At 39.5% G+C, this 21393-nt stretch overlaps 1 protein-coding gene across 8 annotated transcripts in view; it reads right to left on the bottom strand.

Annotated features, from left to right (window-relative positions):
• Nucleotides 1-21393, bottom strand: part of COBL (cordon-bleu WH2 repeat protein) — a 163245-nt gene that overhangs the window by 108335 nt on the left and 33517 nt on the right. For 6 of the 8 annotated variants that reach the window (XM_074825297.1, XM_074825311.1, XM_074825302.1 and 3 more), the window contains 2 exons: nucleotides 10317-10523; nucleotides 424-634 (listed from right to left, as the gene is read on the bottom strand). In XM_074825297.1, coding sequence (XP_074681398.1) covers nucleotides 424-634; nucleotides 10317-10523 — 418 coding nt within the window. Of the gene's footprint in view, nucleotides 1-423; nucleotides 635-10316; nucleotides 10524-14254; nucleotides 14280-21393 lie in introns of those variants that run through there. The other 2 variants (XM_074825334.1, XM_074825320.1) reach the window with 2 other exon arrangements.

Genomic DNA, 21393 nt, shown 5'->3' with positions numbered 1-21393 from the left:
GGCTACTTCTGAATCTTCACTATACTGTGAAATACATTTATTAACGATCAGTCTTCTCCCATATCTGCAATAAAGATGGCAAACAAAATACCACCAAAATGCTAGCTACTTCCACATAATCCCACAGCCCTCCTTTCAGCCACTACTGCAAATTTCAACCACCCCGGTCTTCAATCAAGGGTCTTTATAAGAACAGATTTTCATCTATCCAACCACATGCAACATAAAATGTTGTCTAAACTCTGGAGTCCAGATCGGTACCTGCCAGTCTGCAAGCAAATCAGTTAAGCTAGTAAAGCAGGTTATAGTCAATCTCAAGCCTTTTCCATCTGGTTTGAAGATGCAAAGATTGGAAGAACTGCTCGAAACCATAGGAATAAAATGAATGTTCATGGCAACACTTTAGCCCTGCAGTGTACTGACCTCAGGGACCCTTGGCAGAGGTCTCTTTGTCTTCTCCTCAGGAACCTTCTCTTTCAGAAGTACTGTCTGTACGTCCAGTGCTCCTATCAAAGTGTTTGGCTTGTAACTCAGAGGTTGTTGAGTTCCCAAAGACTTCAGTTCAAGACTATGTTGGGATGGATTTAAGCGATACTGGCTGCATAAATCAACCAACAGATCCATCACAGCTTTACTGCAGGGAAGAAGACATTTGCCATTAGCATGAGAAAAAACAGTTGCTACAAAATTTACCTCAGTTTTAATATGGAAGAAAAAAGACAATGTAAGCTGTGGATTTGTCACTAGTTAACCACCGTTGAGAGGGAAAGTGCTAATGTTTTGAAACACTAAACAGATCAGATAAAATGCTAGGAATTAAATATATTTGCACTTCACTGTGTGAGCTGGCAGTTAACTATTTCCTATGAGGCAGACAACAGTGCCAATAATAGCAGTAACAAACATAAGACAAGAGCAGACAAAGTGCATCTTATCTGCTAAATCCATATGTTAAATTCTTCAATTCAAACCCTGTTCTTTAACATGAAGACAAGATATAAAAAAATGATGCACTCATGGTATGGTAAACTCTACCTAGATTTGAACCATCACAAAACACAACTCAAAATAGAGCATTTAAATCTGGAACATAAGGTAGGCAGGATTCTTTTTTACAGGTTACAATTTTGAGTCCCCCTCCCCGAATCCATTTGACACCAGCAATATTTCCAAGCATAAGAGATCCCTTCTATGTTTATTTTGGTAAGGATATTAACCCTGTATAAAAACATCTCGTTTCAAGTATTTGCATTATCAAGAACTCTTAGCGTAGGTGTGATTCTAAAACTATGAGGTTAAAAGAGTCAGTCACTACCCCTGTCTTATTCCATGCCTCTGCAAGGAGGTACTCCATTTTGTGTCAATAACTCAACATTCACTGGAGCTTGATACTGTCTGACACAGCGGATAGGAATATGTTCCTCCACACCCTAGAAATTCTCTTCTCCCAAGGTACTGAAGTGTTCTTTTTTTAAAACCTTCCTCCCTAAAATCTGAGAAAACAGGTTTATTAAAACTGGTTATGTTTCTGAAAATTTTTGGTTTCATAAACCAGTATCTGTCATCAACAAAACAATGTAAGTTGAAAAAAATTACCAGACGTAACCACAGTCTATCATATATATGTGATATTTTTATTCTAGCAGAAGTGAAAATAAGTGAAAATAGACAGCATATTTGCCAAAGGAATTGGCATCTTTTCTAATTTGTAAACTGGAAAAACTGTGTACAGATTCAAAATGCAAGCAAATTCAAATAAAATAAAATCCTTCGCAGGTTATTAGCTACCACCATTACGTCTGTAGCTCAGGAACCACCCTTCAATTGCAAGTTGTTGGCATCTGGGAAACTACTCTGTGGTGGCCGTCCTTCTTCTTTCTATGCATATGTTGTTGGCCAACAACTGCTCAAGACAGTGAAGAAGCCTGGAAAGCTAATGGCAAAAACAGTGACAATGGAAAAGGAGAACCATCCCTTATTCACAGGTGAAAGCCTAAAACATACGTAGGTGACAGTTCTTCCCACCCAAGAGATGAGAAAGGACCTTTTTTACAGTAACCTATTTCAAGTTTCACTGAGTTATGCAGTGTGAGCTGAAAAAATGGCAAGCATGGAAAATCTGAAACAGACGATGGCATTGAAAAGAGAAGAACGCATTGAGAAGATGATGACTGAAGATCAAACAAGGAAAATACATCATTAATATGTATAGGAGGCTTCAGAATAATAGAGCACTGTGGAAACTGGTAACATAGAGAGAGCATTGAAATAGAAACGTGTAGTATCTAAATTGAAACAGGTCATTTCATGATGACTTATTCTGGCACTGTCCCCAAGTTGTAAATGTCTGTATTTCACAACCATGTTTAATTCACATGTAACACACCAGAAACTAACAGAAACATTTATACCTACTAAGTGCAAAGTATAGAACGCCACCCACACCACTATTTATATGAATATTCATTAAGCTGTGCAGCAGTGAGCATTAGAAAAAGTGTCAGTCCTCCTGATACACATCTCAGCTTGCCTGTTTACAGACATACTTCTTTTAAACTAAAATTTGCATGTGTTTTTTTTCCCCTCAGACTTATTACTGTTGTTTCAGAGAAAGGCAAACAACGTGGCAGAACCGCAATACATGGTGTTCTGTGCTAGACTCTTCAGTTTAAAGTGGAACACTAATATATTTCTGTACTACACAAAATTGTGATAATTCATTCAAATTTGGACAGTTGTCTTATGTAAACTATTCCATTAAAAACACTTTTTTTAAAAAAAAAAAAGAACAGCACTTGTGAAAGGATTATTTTTTAAAACAATATAGTTCATTGTATTGGGTTTGTGTGTTGTGGGGTTTTGGTAGTGGGGGAGGGGCTACAGGGGTGATGGCTCCTGTGAGAAGCTTCTCAAAGCTCCCCCAGCTCCAAGTTGGACTCGCCTCTGGCCAAGGCCGAGCCAATGAGCGACAGTGGCTGCACCTCTGTGATAATGTATTTAAGAAGGGGGATCTGGGAGGAGGAGTGGGAGTTGTGAGGAGGAGTTGTAAGGGAGACACCAATGCAAACACCGAAGGCAGTGGAAGAAAGGAGGAGGAGGGGGGAGGTGCCGGAGCAGAGACCCCCCCTGCAGCCCATGGTGAGAGGTCAGGCTGTGCCCCTGCAGCCCATGGAGGTCCACGGTGGAGCAGATGCCCCCCTGCAGCCCATGGAAGACCCCATGCCTGAGCAGGTGGTTGTGCCCAAAGCAGGGCGGGACTCTGAGGGAAGCCCCTGCTGTTATAGTTCAGCACTGGGAGGACCGCAACATACAAGAGGGACCCATGTTGGAGGAGTTCATTAAGAGCTGCAGCCTGTGGGAAGGACTCATGTTGGAGAAATTCATGGAGGTCTGCCTCCTGGGAGGGACCCTACACTGGAGCAGGGGAAGAGTGTGAGGAGTCCTCCCCCTGAGGAGGAAGAAGTGGCAGAAACAACAGGTGAGGAACTGACCCCATCCTCTTCACCCTGCAGCACTGGGTGGAGGAGGTAGAGAAATCAGGATCAAAGCTGAGCCCAGGAAGAAGGGAGGGGTGGAGGGAAGGTGTTTTTAAGATGTGGTTGTATTCTTACTCTCCTACTCTGATTTGACTGATAAATTAGTGGTGGTGATAGTGGCGTTCAAATTAAATTGATGTTCTTTCTTCCCCAATTGAGTCTGTCTTTTTCCTGTTACCATATGGGTGAGTCATCCCCCTCTGTCCTTCTCCTCACCCCTGAGCTTTTTGTTGTATTTCCTCTTCCCCATCCCACCATGGGGAAGGAAGGAGTGAGCAAGCAGCCGCATGGTGCTCAGTTGCCCTCTGGGCTTAAACCATGACATTCATCAAAAGAACAGTTTATGATTCCACCAAAATTATGAAATATGTTCAGCAGCAGCAGTACCACAGTTGCAACAAAATTAGAATCCTCATCAGCCATTTGAGAAAATAAGTTGTAGACAATCATACAAGTTGAACAAATTTGTCTGGACAATGAACAATTTAAAAAAACAGTCAAATTTGAGGTTTCATCTTACTGTTGATTACAGAGCAGGTGTGTGTTAAACATAAGATCTCAAGCTTTTGAAACAACTTCAAAGTGAATAGCATGTTTTTCCCAAAATGTAAATTTGGGAAAACAATTTCCACAAAACTTCAAAAGGAGAAAAAAGGAAGAAAAAAAGGAGAGGAAGAGGAAGAAAAAGGGGGAAGGAAGAAAAAGGGGGAAGGAAGAAAAAGGGGGAACGAAGAAAAAGGGGTAACGAAGAAAGGAAGAACAAAAAGGAAGAAAAACCCCAAAGGAATTCTAGAAACACCATTCAAAATTCTTGTGTTTCCAGAGATGTAAGAGAGCTGGGAAGTCCTTGCAATGAATTCTTACACTAGATTAATTTCACGAACTTGAAAAATTTTCCTTCTAAACTATAATACAGTTCAGCTTGATTTTAAATGGGAGTTTTATTTCAAGGAACTCCATGTATATGCCACACAGAAAAGAGACATTAAACACAGCAAGAGAATGGTACTGATCTTTCACCAACTTTTCTTTGTATCCTTGGGCTGCATATGATTCTTGGAAGATGCAAAGAGTCAACCCTTCCTTTGGTTCCATCTTGTTCCAGACATATCTGCACTTTACTTTAACCTGCTTTTGAGACCTGGTAGAGAGCATACTCTGTTCTGAAATTCAGGCAGGTCTGATCATAAAGGATTAAATCTAAAACTGAAATTAAGAAATTAAGAAGTTGCCTTTCCAACTACTCAGCTAAGAAACAGGTTACTTTCTTATTTTAATAAGATGTTGCTGAAATTTTGGGTGGAGAGACTAAACACTATGTGACAGACACTAAACATTAACGATTGATAAACAAATACTAGAGCACAGAAATAAAACTGGAGGATTAACCCAATTTAAGATTGAGACAAGATGGTCCAGACAACTATTCTTAGCAAAGGAGAATACTTTGGCTCTGTCCTGATATTCTATTACTAAGCTGTTTGACATCCTTCCAGGATCCCACAGGAAAGATGGGAGGGACTCTATTAGGGAGTGTAGTGATAGGACAGGGGTAATGATTTTAAACTGAAAGAGGGTAGATTTAGATTAGATACAAGGAAGAAATTCTTTCCTGTGAGGGTGGTGAGATACTGGAAGACTTTGCCCAGAGAAGTTGTGGCTGCCCCCTCCCTGGAAGTGTTCAAGGCCAGGTTGGACGGGGCTTTGAGCAACCTGATCCAGTGGAAGGTGTCCCTGCCCATGGCAGGGGGATTGAAACTAGATGATCTTTAAGGTCCCTTCCAACTCCAACCATTCTATGATTCTGTGATTTAACACCAATTCTGGACAGTAAAGAATAACTACTTTGTCAGCAATATTTATCAGGCTGAAGTCCTGATCAAGTTTGAGCATGTCAGACCACTGTGTCCTGTTGTTCACCTGTAAAATGCAGCAAAGACGTCTATAGTTTAATAGGCAGAAAACAACTGAGTTGTTTTGGGTGTGGCTTGGCCTAATCTCCTTGGATCACACAGAGAAATTAATTTTTAAAATCAGCCTTGTACATCTAGGAAATAAATGTGTAGGATAAAGTTGTACTCATCAAGTGACATTGACTTTCCTTTTACCTTCTACTTTCATGCTACAAATGCCCATAAAAAAAAAATCTCAAACTGGAGGAAAGAATCTTCATTATTTAGGCCAATGCCAAACACACATTAGGAATCTAAAGTGACAACTGATTGGAAAAGAAAAACAGTAGTGTAAAAGGGGTGTCCTGAAGTCTCTGATGTTTTTGCTATCTGCATTTAAAACCAGAAAATAGCATTAGTCATTATGATTTTCTCATGCTCCAAAGCGCAGCAGGAATTTCATGAAAAGATTACGAGTTTTCCTACACAACCAGAAATGAATACACTAAATAGCAAGCTGTATCAAAAGAAATACAGAAAGCATGATAAACAGGTATTTACCAATGTTTTCTATTTATTTTCTTATTTTGCTCATGTATATTTGGCTCTTATTTTCCATAATCGAGCAAGTCCACAGATGGAACATCAAGATGGCACACAAGAAGAGGCAGAGGACTGGGTTTGTTGAGCCTTAAGACGGGGTGAAGGGAGATCTTTTTGCTGTCTGTAAGTACCAACTGGTAGGGTTACAGAGCCCGACTCTTCTCAGCAGTGAACAGCAAAAAGACAAGAGGCAAAAGTGCCAACATAGGAAACTCCATTTAGGTACAAGAAAACAATTTTTCACCACAAGAATGGGCAAGCCCTGGAACAGGGGTACAGAGAGATTCGGGAATCTCCTCCCTGGAGGTATTCAAACTTGCTGGAGACAGCCCTGAGCAACCTGCTCTTGTGAGACCTGCACTGAGCAGGGAGTTAGAGCAGGTGAGTTCCAGTGGCCCCTTCCAACATAAATTATTCTAATAAGATTTTTTTTAAGCCTACAATGAACTACTGTAGCTTTGACCTGACCCCTATTTAGTATTTAGTTAAGCTCATCTTTAACTCTTTTGATGTATGTCCCCTTTTCATCTTCTAACATCTCCTCTTTCATGTTTTACCAGCCTGGCCTTCTTTCACACTTTCAGCCTGTCTTGAGACGCTGTTCTGTATGTTGAGCTATAAATCCACAATTAATATCACTTAAGAGTCTTCCACTGAGAATTATGTGAGAATATTATTAGTTCTAGCATCCTGCTCTCTGTGCATCACATGTATGAGAGAATTTGCGTAACATATAAAGTAACAGCAGGAGCAACAACTGTCCAGTCTACTCTTCTGCATATCGGTCATCCATGTGCTGACAACTCCAAACCAGACATCATTTAGCTCCAAACATTCCCAGTCTTCTGCAATGTATTTCAAACACTACTGACACTACATGTCTTTATCAGGAAGTCCTCCTCAGTGTCAGCGTGAACGAACACAGATGCATTTTATTTATATGTTACCCATTGGAAGTATTACCTGTGAGAATCACAAACAGAAGTTTCTGGTAACTCTTGTGAGCTTTTTCACTTATTGTCTTTCTAAATGTCTAGCCATCACCTCTGTCAGACCTGCTAACAGTTTGTGTGAATCTGCTACAGATCTATATGCACAAAATGTGTAAGTAGCCAACTCTCTGCCTATCCTTTCAGCACATCAGGTAGTGCTCATACAACTGTGCAAATATAGATTAGTTGTGGGGATATTTTATAATCCTTTTCAGGGGGGAGAAGGCTAACAGTTTTTCATTAATACTTTTACAGGTTTTACAGTAGAGTTCACAGGGACCATTTATTTCAAAAAAGAAAATTTTTTTTAACACTATTCTATTGCTGCACACACTCCTAAAGGATGCAGTTTTGTGCTGAAATCTTCAATACGTATTTCCAAAATCTGGAATAAATTGTATGTCACAAAATGGCAATAAACTGAGAGACTGTCAGCTTGAGTTAACTTTTATAAATAAATCTACTTAAAAATTCCAGATTCCAATAAAGTATCTTTAAGCAGCATACACTTTCTTTTTTCTTGAACTATCTTTCAAGAAAATTTAATGAGAATTTTTGCCCTTTTGCTGATATTTATAGGAACTTTCTATATAGAGAACAAAGTAAAATTAACAACATGCTGCTTTGCTTACAAACAATAAACAAACTGAAAGAGCTAATTTTGACTTTTAACTTGGTTCACTTATAATAACCTTAAGTGATACTAATTAACTACAGTAGTTATATTTTCAAACATTCTCTAGCGTACTTCATTGCTCTGTGAACTGCTTTCCTGAAATTACAGAATCATTTTCCATTATGTTGATGCCCAGGGCAAGGTTTTGCAAATTTTTCTGTAACAGAAGAGCTATTTCCCCAGGGTACCCAAAAGCACATTTTACAGAATGCAGTTTTAATGATGACAATGAAAATACTGAAGATTTATAGCAATATAAACGACAGCAAAATTTGTCTGAAACGTCCTTTCATGATATCACATAAGATAAAAAGAGTGAACAGAGAAAAGAATTTATTACCTGCACTGTCTCCCATACTTGCTTCAAACTAAACAAAACACATTTTTTGTCCAGTTCGGTGTCCGGTTTGCAATGTCAAAACAATGTAAAAGGATGAAAAAGCCTGGGCTTTCACCCGAACCTGGAGACTTAAAACAGTTCATCCCCTAAAAATTTCAGATGCTCTTGACATTTTTTTTTATATTCCACATCTCTAAAAACTTAACCAGTGTTAATGTACAGAAAATTTCATCTTCCAGTGGTTAGAAAGAACAGCAGCACACACAAGGTCTGTTTACAGACTAATGCCACTGTAATACAGGGCTCATTATAGGGTATCCTTTTCTTATTTCATAACTTGTTAGGATGATTTACTCCCCTCCTCAGTTTACATAATCTTCTACTTTCCACAGCTGGCTATCAGCGCCTGACATTTGTCACTACCTCTCCACTCCAAGTGCTCAAGAAACTGAGGGAGAACACCTACTTACCTAGGTTAGACACTGATGATACTCAGATTAGCAGATTAGCACAAACAGGAATTTAATTGCTGCCTAAATCAGGGGCCTAGACTTGTCATGCAGACAATGTGGAGAAGTGGGTACCTTCACAGAACAATGAAGAGAAGAATGCTTTTGTTGCTTAGAGTGCTTAATGTAGATGATATAATTAATTCCACAGAACCAACTAAGGTTTAATTTTTGACATTTCTTTCAGGTTTTAGTTCACAAACTAAAGACTCGAATAATCCAAATACTCAGTCTCAATGTATGTGATAGCAATGGTAGTGATAATAGACACCTGTGTGAGAGACAGAATGTTTATTGTACAGGGATTTTCCACTTATTCTCTGCTCCTGTAGCTTGTATGTTCTTCAAAAGGTCACATTAAAACAACACTCTTCAAGTGCTCTTGGAGTGTTTGTTTTGGGGTGTGGGTTGTTTTTTTTTTTTGAGGGAAAAGAAAATATTTTCTAAGCGTATGGCAATTATCTATGTCTCTATACAAATGCTGAATGAAGATTAGCCTCTTGTTAGTTCCCAGGTGGCTTGCCTTTACCAGTGAAATACCACCTTTTTCTGGAATTTAATGGCCAGTGAGTTTCATGTCCTGTTCTACTTTCCAGGCCTGTTCTTTCTCTCATTAGGTCCAAATCTCCCCATAAGAACTCGATCACTAAATTTATAATTTGACAGCTCTGCCTTCCTTTAAAATCTTTAATATCACTCTGGCTTTGGGGCTGATCTACACAAGTTGCACTAGTCTCCTGAGATTGGCTAAGTGACCACTAATTTCTACAAGAAAAGTAGGGGAAAGAATTAAGTACCAGAGACTACATGCTGCTATACACATCTTCCTCAGCCAGCAAAATACACTAATAGAGAAATAGTCAAAATACACATATATCAGACCAAGAAGAGTAGTTTTACAGGAATGCAGACTAACTACTGCAAACCTCAAATGTAAAATAAGCATAGAACCTGATTTATCAACAGGCATCTACATATCCTCCTAATCTGGTATTATCATTTTCTACAGTGTCTCAACCACTGCTGACTACACTATTGCTTGCTAGAGCTTCATCATAGTATTGAATATATTTTTAAAACTCTTCCAAATTTTTTCTTAAATAAGTCTCCCTCTTTCAAAACAGTTCTCACAGAGAGGATGAGGAGAAGAGCAAGCTCCCATGATGAAGAAAATTAACTCAAAACTGCCTTTCCAATACAATTTGCCCTTGATTGTACCCAGGGACAAGGAGAACCTCTCTCTTCCCGTGGAAAAAAACAATACACTTTTATATAGAAAAGGCTTCCTAAATACCAGCAGATGCTTTGCTGTCTATACAATTGCACTGTATTTGTGAAGGCAGGATCTCTGAATGCGATGAATCGTTCATCTTCTGAGCTTGCTTCTCGGCAAGACTCCAGACAGGCATACTGTCAGGATTGCTGTTTGCCAGCAGCACCTACTTCCACTGCACCAAACCCCCTTCGTATTTTGAGATGTAAAACAACCTAAGACTAGCCTAAGACTACATGGAAGAGACAGATCCATACACATGCTGAGGGTGATCCATGGGGAAAACAGTGACACAACAGCTGCTAAATCCTTCCTGCCCCAGCAGAGGGTCCTTTATACACGGCTCTCAGGACTCTCTGGTACAACAGCTGCCTAAAACACAGAGGGAAGCATGACACAGAAACCCCATCAACTCAGAAAGGGAGACGTTAATATCTTCAAGTATCCCACTGGGAACAAAGGACTCCAGAAAGTGGGAGCTAATCAAAGCCTTACCTTCCTTGTACTGTGCTCTTCTGCTCCACCCCGCTGGGTAAAATGACTGTGAAGTCCACTGATCTGTTTATCATGTTCTCCTTCATGCTCATAAGGTTCTGATCAGAAATAACAGCTGTCTCTGCAGGTGACTTGTGCTCACTGTGAATTCTACTTGCTGCAGAAGGTTGATTTGGTGGAGGAGGAGCGCGAGCTTTCATTCTTCTTCTTGAGAAATAAAGACAAGAAGAAAATTAATCATTTCTCCTGAGCGAAGTATAAACATGTTAATAATATGTTCTTTCAGCCATAAGATAGATTCATCAGATTGTTTTAAAAAGTTCCTCTATTGCAAGCCATTTTTCTTTATCAATGGAGTTGCATTTTATTTTTTTTATTTTATTTTTACCTCCTCTCTAAAAATACGCTATTTTTTTAATGATGCGCTCACTCCTGCTTACTTTCCATGCCCCAGGGAATGAATCAGTTCCATAATCAGGATATGGAATAATCAGTATTCTGTTGAGTATGAAGCATGCTCCTATGAAGAGAGAAACTGAAACGCTGGGTCCAGTCCAGACCTGACTCGAGAAACAGTTGTATTTACGTAAATGAATGTTTCCTCCAAGTCAGAATGGCAGGAGTGGAGGCAGGGTGAGGTTTCATTCAGCTGTGTTTGGGTTCCACAGTATTACTCTACTTGAAATATTGTCTCTTCCTCTGCTCCGAGTAAGTAGCATTAAATTTGGCTCATCATACTTCATCAGGAAGCACCATGAAAAGGTCAACCATGAATGATATCACTTCTTACCATGCAACTCTACGAGACTGTAGCTCTTTGAAAGCACCCTGACTGAACTCATTCTTCAGTAGCAAGCTATGCACCATGTGCAACATACAGAAAAGCTGCATCAACTTGCACCAAACAAGCAGTGTACTTTACAGAGATATAAACCCACCACAAACTCAAAGTTTACTTCATTGGCAAGCTGCCAGAGAGATAAGCAACATATGTGTGCTGTTAAACTTCTGAATAGCTGGCCTCATACCAAGCACATGTCGAAGAGGATTAATTTTGATCGTTATTATCCCAGTGACCTCTTCTGACTAGATTTATGCTAGTTTAAGACAGATTTTAGTGTAACAGATGGAAAAAGCAGTAAAATATTTACTGAGAAATTATTACCCAGGCTTACTGCCTGCATTTTTTAATCTGCCTGTTTTTAGGGTGCAGGAAGAGAAGAGATTATGATTCAGCACATCATTTTCACCCTGCGAACAACATAAACAGAGGTCCAGAAAAGAAGAGTGCAGAAAAAGCACTCTAACCCGTAAAAGCCTGAAAAGCTTAGTGGCTGAATCAGCCAAGGGCAAAACTTTTCAGGGAAAAAAAAAAAAAAAATTAAAAACTGAACCAGATTAATACTAAACCAAGCTCTTCTTTAATTAGAGACAACCTGTAATCTCACAGATAAAAAGACTAAACATACAGTTTGGATTACCATTACCAATGTAAGCTTCTGGCAGAGAAAAAAGAGATGCATCACATCACCAAAAGATGTGTTCAGAAACAATCCAAATCCTCTACACTTTTTAATCAATATTTGCATTTGATGAACAATTTCTATGACATGTCTCAACTTGCAAAAAATCACTACACTGCCCTGAAAATGCACATTTCAGTGAGACCTCAGCAGGACACTGTAAAATTATGGGTGATGCAGACACTTGCTTTCAGTTCCTGTGTGCATGACAAAAAGCATTCTCTGCAAATATGTAGGGAGAGCTAGTGACATATTTACTAGCATAGAGCAATTTCTGGTCCATGGGAAATTTTCCCTGAACATTCACTTTTTATCTTATATACACCCAAGGAGTCATGCAGTCATCAGTCACTAACTTGCAGCTCCTACACTCCTCCCCATGGAGGTGATGATAAAGTTCAAGGCTTTATTGTTTGTCAAACTACCTTGACTTTCTATATGTCCGTGAACCAAACTCCTAGTTTATTTACTTGTCTATAAAAGAAAAACAAGAAATTGAGATTCATCTTCTGCTCAAATCCCTCTACATTTGGCTACAGTTGTTATCTGTAGGCAGGCGGTGAGAGACATGGCAGTTTTGCATAAATCAATGTAGCTTTACAGTCATGCAGTACAACTTTTAAGGACTTCAGATCAATTTACAAATCATATAATTCTCGCCCTCCATAGCATCAACTACATCAATATAAGTAGCTACAGAGATTCTGATCAACTTGCTTCTTAAAACAAGCTTTTCTTAATTTTTAAAGCTTGTCCTATAATGTAGAGGGCAATCTAATACAGTGCTCCTGACAAAGTATCAAAGGGGGTGGGGAAGAAAAGAAGCAGGCAAGTGTCTTGAACCTGGCAGAACTAAGTTTTTCTAATTATGATTAACCTGGACTTGTAAATTCCAGATCTCACAGTGAACAGAGATAGAGGAAATAAAATAATGGTCATAAAATAAACATTAAACTGAAAACAGCTGAAACCAGAGACTTGAAACTTTTTCATTCAGATAAATGAAGAACGACTGAGTTTTGAAGCTGATGGAGGAGCTGGAAGTAAATTAAGAGTATGCTACACACCTGTTTGTTCACTAGCAATAACATAAAACAGCATCTGGTTTTCTGAAGGAACAGACAAACAAGGTCAGACACTTTAATACCAATTTTTAGCTCTGAAATGGGAGTGCGATTTTTATTTGGCCCCTTTTTAAGTACTCTTTACAGCCAGTTATGTAGTTACAGACCACATACAACACTGCTTGGAGCTGAGGGTGTGCGCGTGTCAGGAAATCAGGGATCATGCCATCAAAAGCATCAGCTATACATTGACCAGTGATGTTCACTTTGCCTCTCTAAAATATCTAACAATCTGTATTCTTTTTGTCATTACACGGTCAGGGCCTTTTAGATACTACAGTCCTCCTTTTCTTTTGTAGAGAAATGACAGTGCAGGTCTGTTTCCTTCAGAGACATCAGAGAAAGGAAAAGGGAAAACAGTCCCACTGCAGTCTCTCTAACCTAGCAACAGTTCAGATGACCTCATACGAACTTTTCCACAATAGTGACTACATAGTCTCTTGAAACACTGTGACTACTTTAAATGCCTGGTTTTCAACATTTTCCAAATGACAGATCTCAAACTATTTCAGTGGAAGCAGATCCCTTTAAAGTTTACATTTGTAGAGTGATACGTGGCACAGATTTGCATTTCCTAGCCAACTTTCTGAAACATCTCAGTAGTAGAAAGTAGTTCCATGAACTGCAAAGCTAAATCTACAGCTCTGGTTCTACTGTGGGTCTGCACGAGCAGCTGCTTTCTGATGGGCTCCAGCAACTGCAGTCAGAAGGTGCTGAGAAGCCTGTTAATACTATTGAATGTGAGTCAGAAAAAGAATTCAGCTTTCTTTGTCACAGCTACAATGGTTATAAAGGAGAGTACAAAAGCACTCCATAATAAAAGCCTTTTTGTTCCCCCACTAACATACTGCACAGAGAAAGTGTGTGATTTAAAAGCCTGTTTTAAGCTTGGGTATTTTCCACGCTATAAACACAACATACTATAAAAAAGTTGCATACCATTCTTCAGTGTGAGCTAAATTCAAACTAAATTTAGCTCAAAAGCAACTTTTTCCTCCACAAACATCTTTCACTGTGCTCAGTACCGAGATACTTGTTAAGCCCCCCTACCCGTTATTAGTCTGCAGATGAAGTTACAAGCAGGAACACGTCAAACCTATGATTCACTCACCATTACATGAATGCTTCAATCCAGCCCTTGATAAGGGGAGAGTAAGAGCAAGCAGCTGATTCTAATACATAGATGTACAGTGCCTTTTACCAAGGCTTGAAATAGTTCATCTCGCTTTACTATAAACTGAAAAATACACATAGCCATGAAATAAGAAGGCAGAATACATAAATAACCTACCAGCACTGTTCTCAGTAACAGCATCAGGCTTCTCAAAATGGAAAAAGAAAAACAACAAGCAAACTGACCAACAAGACCAGTGTTTCTGTAGTGCAGCACATAGAAGAAATGCAACAGAAACGAAGAAAAGTTTCACCAGACTAAGAACTTCAAGACAAGGTAACACAAGCCCTTTGGACCTGAACTTTATTAATATATAACTACCAAGCAATAGGATGCAACCTGGACTTTACAATCCCACGCTCAAAAAACATGATCTCTACTTCAAACGGAAGTGGTGCTGGGACTTTCACACTCATGGTAATGCTATGCAGACATAGTCTTTCTTCAGATAAGGCCTAACACACACACACACAAAAAGTGATCCTACACTTTTCCACCATGCTTAAAAAAGATCTGTAATCCTCTCCGCCCTGTAGGGCAAAGGCAGCTTAACAGGTATAGAGCAGACTTCATCCCACACATGTCAGTAGAAGTTTGGCAAGAGCTCCATATTACACCAGTTTGTAGAATTTAGTCCTTTCTATATCAATTCTCTCTCTAACCATTCGTTTTAAACAAAAAAACTCAACCAAACAAAACCAAAAAAACCTCTGGCAAGAGCTCCGTATTACACCAGTTTGTAGAATTTAGTCCTTTCTATATCAATTCTCTCTCTAACCATTCGTTTTAAACAAAAAAACTCAACCAAACAAAACCAAAAAAAACTCAAACCAAACCAGAAAGCCAATAAACTCTCAACATAACAGAATTATGGACAACATTCATTTTTGATATAATAAACTATCACAGGACTTCCAACCCAGTCACATCAACTTGCAATCTTGTCAATGCACAGGGCTGGAACAGTTGCAGAGGGTTTCTCCATGACATTCGTGTACACCCCATCTCGTAATTAGGAGGAATAAATCAACATGAGAGTGCTCAGTGATGAGCGCAGTACACAAACACAGTGTCCCTTGGGTGGAAAACAAGAAATACTGAAGTAAATGTTCCCGACTTTCAGGTGATTGCACTCCTACAGTCTTTTGAGGGGAAATCTATACACATCGCTGTTTGAGAAAAAAAAGCAGGCGAGTACCTTCACTCTCTCTGGCAACTTGCATAGCAAGCAACAGCCCTGAGGCACACCTTGTACTCCAAACCATCAAGACACAGACAGCATGGTAGAAGTTGCTCCTGCCTAGTGATCTAGACTGCAAAGCAGATATCCTTCAGAAAATATTTCTTTTTCTCTTTTTGTTGCTCATGGCAAAGCAAAGAAAACCCAGATCACAGGCTGGGAAAAAGACACCCACTACATCAGAATTAATAGTATGCAGAGTTCCCTCTTCGTAAGTAAAATTCTTTCAGCTTCGAGATACAGCAGCTCAGAAAAATTGTAACACAACACAAATGTAATGGAAATGCAAACAGATTAGCACCAACTTAAAGCTACCTCATGAATTTTGAAAACGGAAAACGAATGTTAAACAAATCCCACAGAGATGGAGAACAGAAATCAGGAGTGCATGATAATGTCCATAACTACTAAAGAGGCAGGAGTTCATCCAGACAGCCCTACATCATAAATTAGAGCTCCATTCTACTTTGCCATCTATAACACTTAACCAATTAAACTGAGTTTTTGGTTTGCTCTTTATTTGGGGAAGAATTAAAAAAAATAAATCAGAACATTCTCAAGTTTACTTAGTCTATCACAGGCAAAATATACTGATTCATTACAAGTATGTGCAACACAGGTAACTTTCACCTTTAAATGTCTCATAAGTAAATTACAGGTCAAAAATATATTACTCTTATAGTAACTTGTTTCCAGTATTATTTTACAACATTCTGTAACATTACAAAAATGTTACATGTTACATTCTGTAACATTACAAAATATTACAAAAATATTACACTTTCTAAACAGCTGAAATCTTCGGCAGACACTAAGATCTAACGAACTAGATTACTCTCATGTTGATATGGTTCAGGGAACAATTAGGGTTCCCTAGGTTACTTTATTTTTTTAAATAAGATTATTTCATTCTTTTTAAACAGACTTTACTCTGAATTCCCTGGCTATTATGGTATATAATTATTTTACGCTTTTCTCTTTTCAAACATTTATTTTCATTTCATATTACTTTTAAAAGATCATTCCATTTCTAAGGCAAGATCACACTGACAGACATGATGAAAATTATTCCCTTGCAGGCGTGATAAAGTCACCCAAAATAGACAAGAAAAAATAATTTGTTTTTGGCAAAGAAATTAAAGTTTGTTAATTATATTTTTATCTTCCATTTGATTCTACTGATGAGAAACTCTACAGCTTTACGTATTTTAAAAATAAAGTTTTAATGCCAGGAGGAAAAAAAAAAAAAAAAAGACCAGAAGCAAACTGAGTAACAGCATTTGTAGAAGAGGAAGGAGGGATGGAAGTACATGACCATGCTTGCCCAAGGGTGAAATTAAAGAAAAATAAACAAAAGTCAAGGTGAGATGATACAGTCTAATGGAAGTAGTTCCTAACATTTTCTCTCTAATTTCAAACCTGTCACAAACTTAACCAATCAATCATTAAAAAGCACTGTGCTGCAGTTTCCCGGTCCCAAATGTACAAGTGAATAAACTCATTGTTACAAAGTTTGCTACCAGGGATATCTCCCCATATCTGACCCATTTCACGAGACGCTGAGATGTGTCCCAACACATGGCAGAGACCTGTCTGCTCTGCTGCTTGTGAAGCATTGCACAGCTGCCAAACAAGAGAAAATGGGCTTCTATCTGGCTGGGACTCAGACTCCTGCCCTGACACTACGTAGCTGAACTATTGACAGCACATCCTCTGGAAGGAATGCCAAATGATTTGTTAGCCTACGGCTGGTATCCTCAAACGCACTTTTTTTATACATCACCCACACTTTCGATTAAGAGTGCGTTATTTTCCAATAAAAGCCTAATCCTCCTTCCAGTCACTGACGCATTCCCTCAAGATCCAGTACAAAGCAGTTCACATACCAGTTTTATGATACAGTTATTTTTTAGGGCCAGAAGACGACATAAGCACAATAACCTGATTTCCTGTAGTGCATGGGTTATGCAATTCACCCCACTGCTACTTTAGAGAGCCCTTACTTAGAGGGAAAGCAAGGATGGAGCTGTACGTGCGGTGGGCTTTAACAGATCAAGGAATAACATTGCAGCCTACAAATGCTTTTGCACCTATTAACCACAGTCACACTAGGGAGCCTAACAGATCTACCTGTATCAGTTCCCAAAACAAAATAAAATACAAGCCTTAGAGAAAATCTTTTACAAAGGAGCCAAATCCCAGGATTTGGGTAGATGCCTGCTGCAGTTAATGAAAACACTGCCTGAATAAGCACTGCAAGGTCTGGCCTAATAGCTGTATCACAGGACTTTTGAGATACCACCCACACGTTCAGCGTGTGGCACAGACCACACTATGAGCTGGTGCCATCATGCGCAACTCCATCAGGTTGCACATAGTAAAGAGGAATGAAACAGGGGAGAGGCTAACATAATGTAATTATTTGTCTCATCTGCTGAAACACATGCTAAAGAAAAACAGAAGTCTTTTGTGGTTAAAGGCAAGAAAGCATAGATGAGTTACTCTGTTTTGGAATGTTGAAGACCTGCGATCTAAACTGTGGTACTATCGCATCTGGGAGTCAGAGATACACCAATAGTTTTAACTCTTTAGCTTGGCAGATGTGATCAAAGCAAAAGCTCACTAACAATTCATACTGGAGGTTGAGTTAACAAGCCTCACCTTCAAAAAAAATTGGTCCAGAAAAGCAAAAGTGGAAATATAGCACACTAGGTATATATCTTTTCACAGTGACATCTGCCAGAGGAAAAGTCTCAGATGAACCAAAATGCTGATAAAAGCAATACACATTTAGGCTTTAGGACACAAATGTTTAGCCACCAGCACCTGAGCTAGAACTACCTTCGTTTCACACTGACCAAAATCAAAAGATTGCCAAGCAATGGCTGTTGAAGTGACTTGCAGCAGAACCAGCAATGCATTAGTGCAAAGTATTCAGCGGCTAGCCATGCAGTCCTATTCCCACCAGTATTTTTGACTTCGGACTCTGTTATCCACACACTCACATTGTTTTTTCTCCACTTACCAAGTACTGAGCTATTAGCCTCATTCCATTCCAAGCAAACATAGTAACAATAATAAAGAAAACGTTGAGGGAAACATCATGTTGCTTATGCTCATCTGAAATGTTATCCAGTTCCTTCACCTGTGACTAAATCAGGCTGCTTTGCATGGTATGCTTAAATGATGCTATTTTTATATTAATGTTGCTTAAGCACAATGGCACTGGTTAGCAAAAAGTAAAAAGTGTCCACACTAAGATCCCAAACGTACTTAGAAAGACATCCAGAATACTGCCACTTATACTGTAATATGCCCAAGCTCTGCTGCCGGGACACTGTTCTGTTCTCGGTGCTCTCAAATCCTCACTGAGCTGTTTTAAGGATGCTCAGTTTAGCAGACAGGAGGCTACAGCCATGCAGACAACCGCTGCACACTGAGTTCCCTGCAGATGGCAAATCCTGTGGCTGAACTATGAAAACTACAAGGTTAAAATATCATTAACTGATGAGACAACCAGTGAGATTTGTCAGAATTATTCATGAAGTTATAGTCAGGTTCATGTTGGCTAACTGGATTCTTACTAACCATGCTCACCTGTGGGAAAATACTGGCATGAAAATGTGCTAGTTTTGACTGGGACAGAGTTAATTTTCTTCACAGTAGCTAGTATGGGGCTATGTTTTAGATTTGTGCTGGAAACAGTGTTGATAACACAGGGAGGTTCTGGTTATTGCTGAGCAGTGCTTACACAGAGTCAAGGCCTTTTCTGCTTCTCACCCCACCCCACCAGCGAGTAGGCTGGGGGTGCACAAGAAGTTGGGAGGGGACACAGCCGGGACAGCTGACCCCAACTGACCAAAGGGATATTCCAGACCATATGATGTCATGCTCAGCATATAGAGCTGGGGGAAGAAGGAGGAAGGGGGGGACGTTTGGAGTGATGGTGTTTGTCTTCCCCAGCACTGTTACACATGATGGAGCCCTGCCGTCCTGGAGATGGCTGAGCACCTGCCTGCCCATGGGAAGTGGTGAATGAATTCCTTGTTTTGCTTTGCTTGTGTGCGTGGCTTTTGCTTTACCTATTAAACTGTCTTTATGTGAACCCACAACTTTTCTCACTTTTACTCTTCAATTCCCTCCCCCATCCAGCCAGGGCAGAGGAGTGAGCAAGTGGCTGTGTGGTGTTTAGTTGCTGGCTGGGGCTAAACCATGACAGGAAACAAAGCAGAGTATTTCCAAGCAGGCTGGAATCACTGCTAGCATTGCCTCCTCTGCATGTTGTGGGCAAACACGCACACTTCAGATGCACGCACTCTACTATCCATCAGCTGTGTTTCTGTGAGGATGCTACAGCTCTCACCTCACAGACTGTACTGGGCACCACAACTCCATGCTGAGCTCTCTAGTAACACTCTTAGGTCTGGAAAGATAACTTATTAGTTGGAATAGGTTTTATTAACACCCAATAATTACATTAGTCTTCATCATGTTTATTAATAGCAAACCAATGAAAGCAATGAGAAGATAACTGGTTTCTAGAGGGGTCAATGCCTAAAGATATAATTATGCAAGCCTGAGGCTAGCTCAGAAATACTCACACGGTATGGTATGTCCCCTGAAGTAATAGGGGCTGTACAGATTTCAGTGTGCTTGTCCTTCCTTAATCTCTTATCAACAAGCACTTTCAATAAATCTATTTAAATAAACAAATATAAATTTTATTACTTAGCAACACTGATTTATAAACTCTCCTGTGGTGACTTGTACTGTCAATTAAGATGCAACTTCAAAGTGCATTTCTACTGTATTACTGAGAAAATGTATCCCAGACTCTGTTCTATTTTTGTGCCTGCAGACTTTTTAACCCCACTACCACCTACTGAGAATCACTCTCTGGAGGCTTGAAGAGTCTGTAGATGAGGGCCCTACTGCAGTGAAGTGCTTTCTTTATTGTCTGTTTATTGTCTGTTTACAAGGGAAACAGAAGATGGAATAGTTTTGAAAGAATCTTAGATAAACAACATATACAGCTAGTGAAATTCTGATGTGATTTACTGTGCTGGCTAATTCCTAGTTTTATAATATGCTTACAAGCTAGTGGGCACTTCAGTGGAAAATCGCTGACATTACTATAGAATAATATTCCTACCAATACCTGTTTCAACTAGAAATAGTATTCAAACAGCATCCATCTGATGTGCAGATGGGGAAAAATTATGTTTAGAATGATTACCTGCTTAAATAAACACATGTAACTCTGAGCTGACAGATCACTGTTTCTCATTTAATGAGAATGCACTAGGAGTATGCTACTGAAGTTCATTTCACCTATTCACCCTTATATAAACAGATTATTCAAAACCAGGCAGGCAATAGCAGTTGAAGGAGTTTAGCTTTTTGCAGAATTAAACCTGTGTTATTCTTTGCAGAATTAAACCTGTGTTATTCCACCTACCTCCATAACAAAGGTTTTAATTCACCTGTCTACAAACGGTGGCAAGATCACAGTTACTTCAGAAAACCTACACACCCTAATGTACCAAAGAAGAGGACGCAGACAAAAAGTTAAAAGGTGCAGACCAGAGTAAAGAGGCATCTTGGCCCAGTTCCAGAGAACCCCTTAGATCAAAAAGGGCTTCCCAGAACATTAGAAATACCTATTTCTAGGCAGAAATGAAATTAATCAGTAGCAACTAACTCTATGTCTACAGGCTGCAGGTGAAATGTATATGTGCTTTTTCTGAAAGATGGAGTTAACCTCTTAAGCTAGATGGTCCCAGGCAGGAAAGACACAAAGCATGGCAGGCAGGTCTACTGAAGTAATTTATTTTCCAGCAGCCTTGAGCTCTCCCCTAAAAGGGGGAAGGCCTCTCTGCTTCCTCTCAAGTTCACTTGCCCGTGAAGAAGCACCTGTGGTCTTGTCACAGATGACCTTACATCAAATTTCTTGGGGCAGGAAGGGGAAGGCTGCATCCAAGTCCAACTGCTCCTACGTATTCGAGAGTCCAGAGCT

Source organism: Strix aluco, chromosome 1, assembly GCF_031877795.1.
Source record: "Strix aluco isolate bStrAlu1 chromosome 1, bStrAlu1.hap1, whole genome shotgun sequence".
Lineage (NCBI taxonomy): Eukaryota > Metazoa > Chordata > Aves > Strigiformes > Strigidae > Strix > Strix aluco.
The sequence above is the reverse complement of the archived record's forward strand: the minus strand, read 5'-3'. Positions and strand labels throughout refer to the sequence as shown.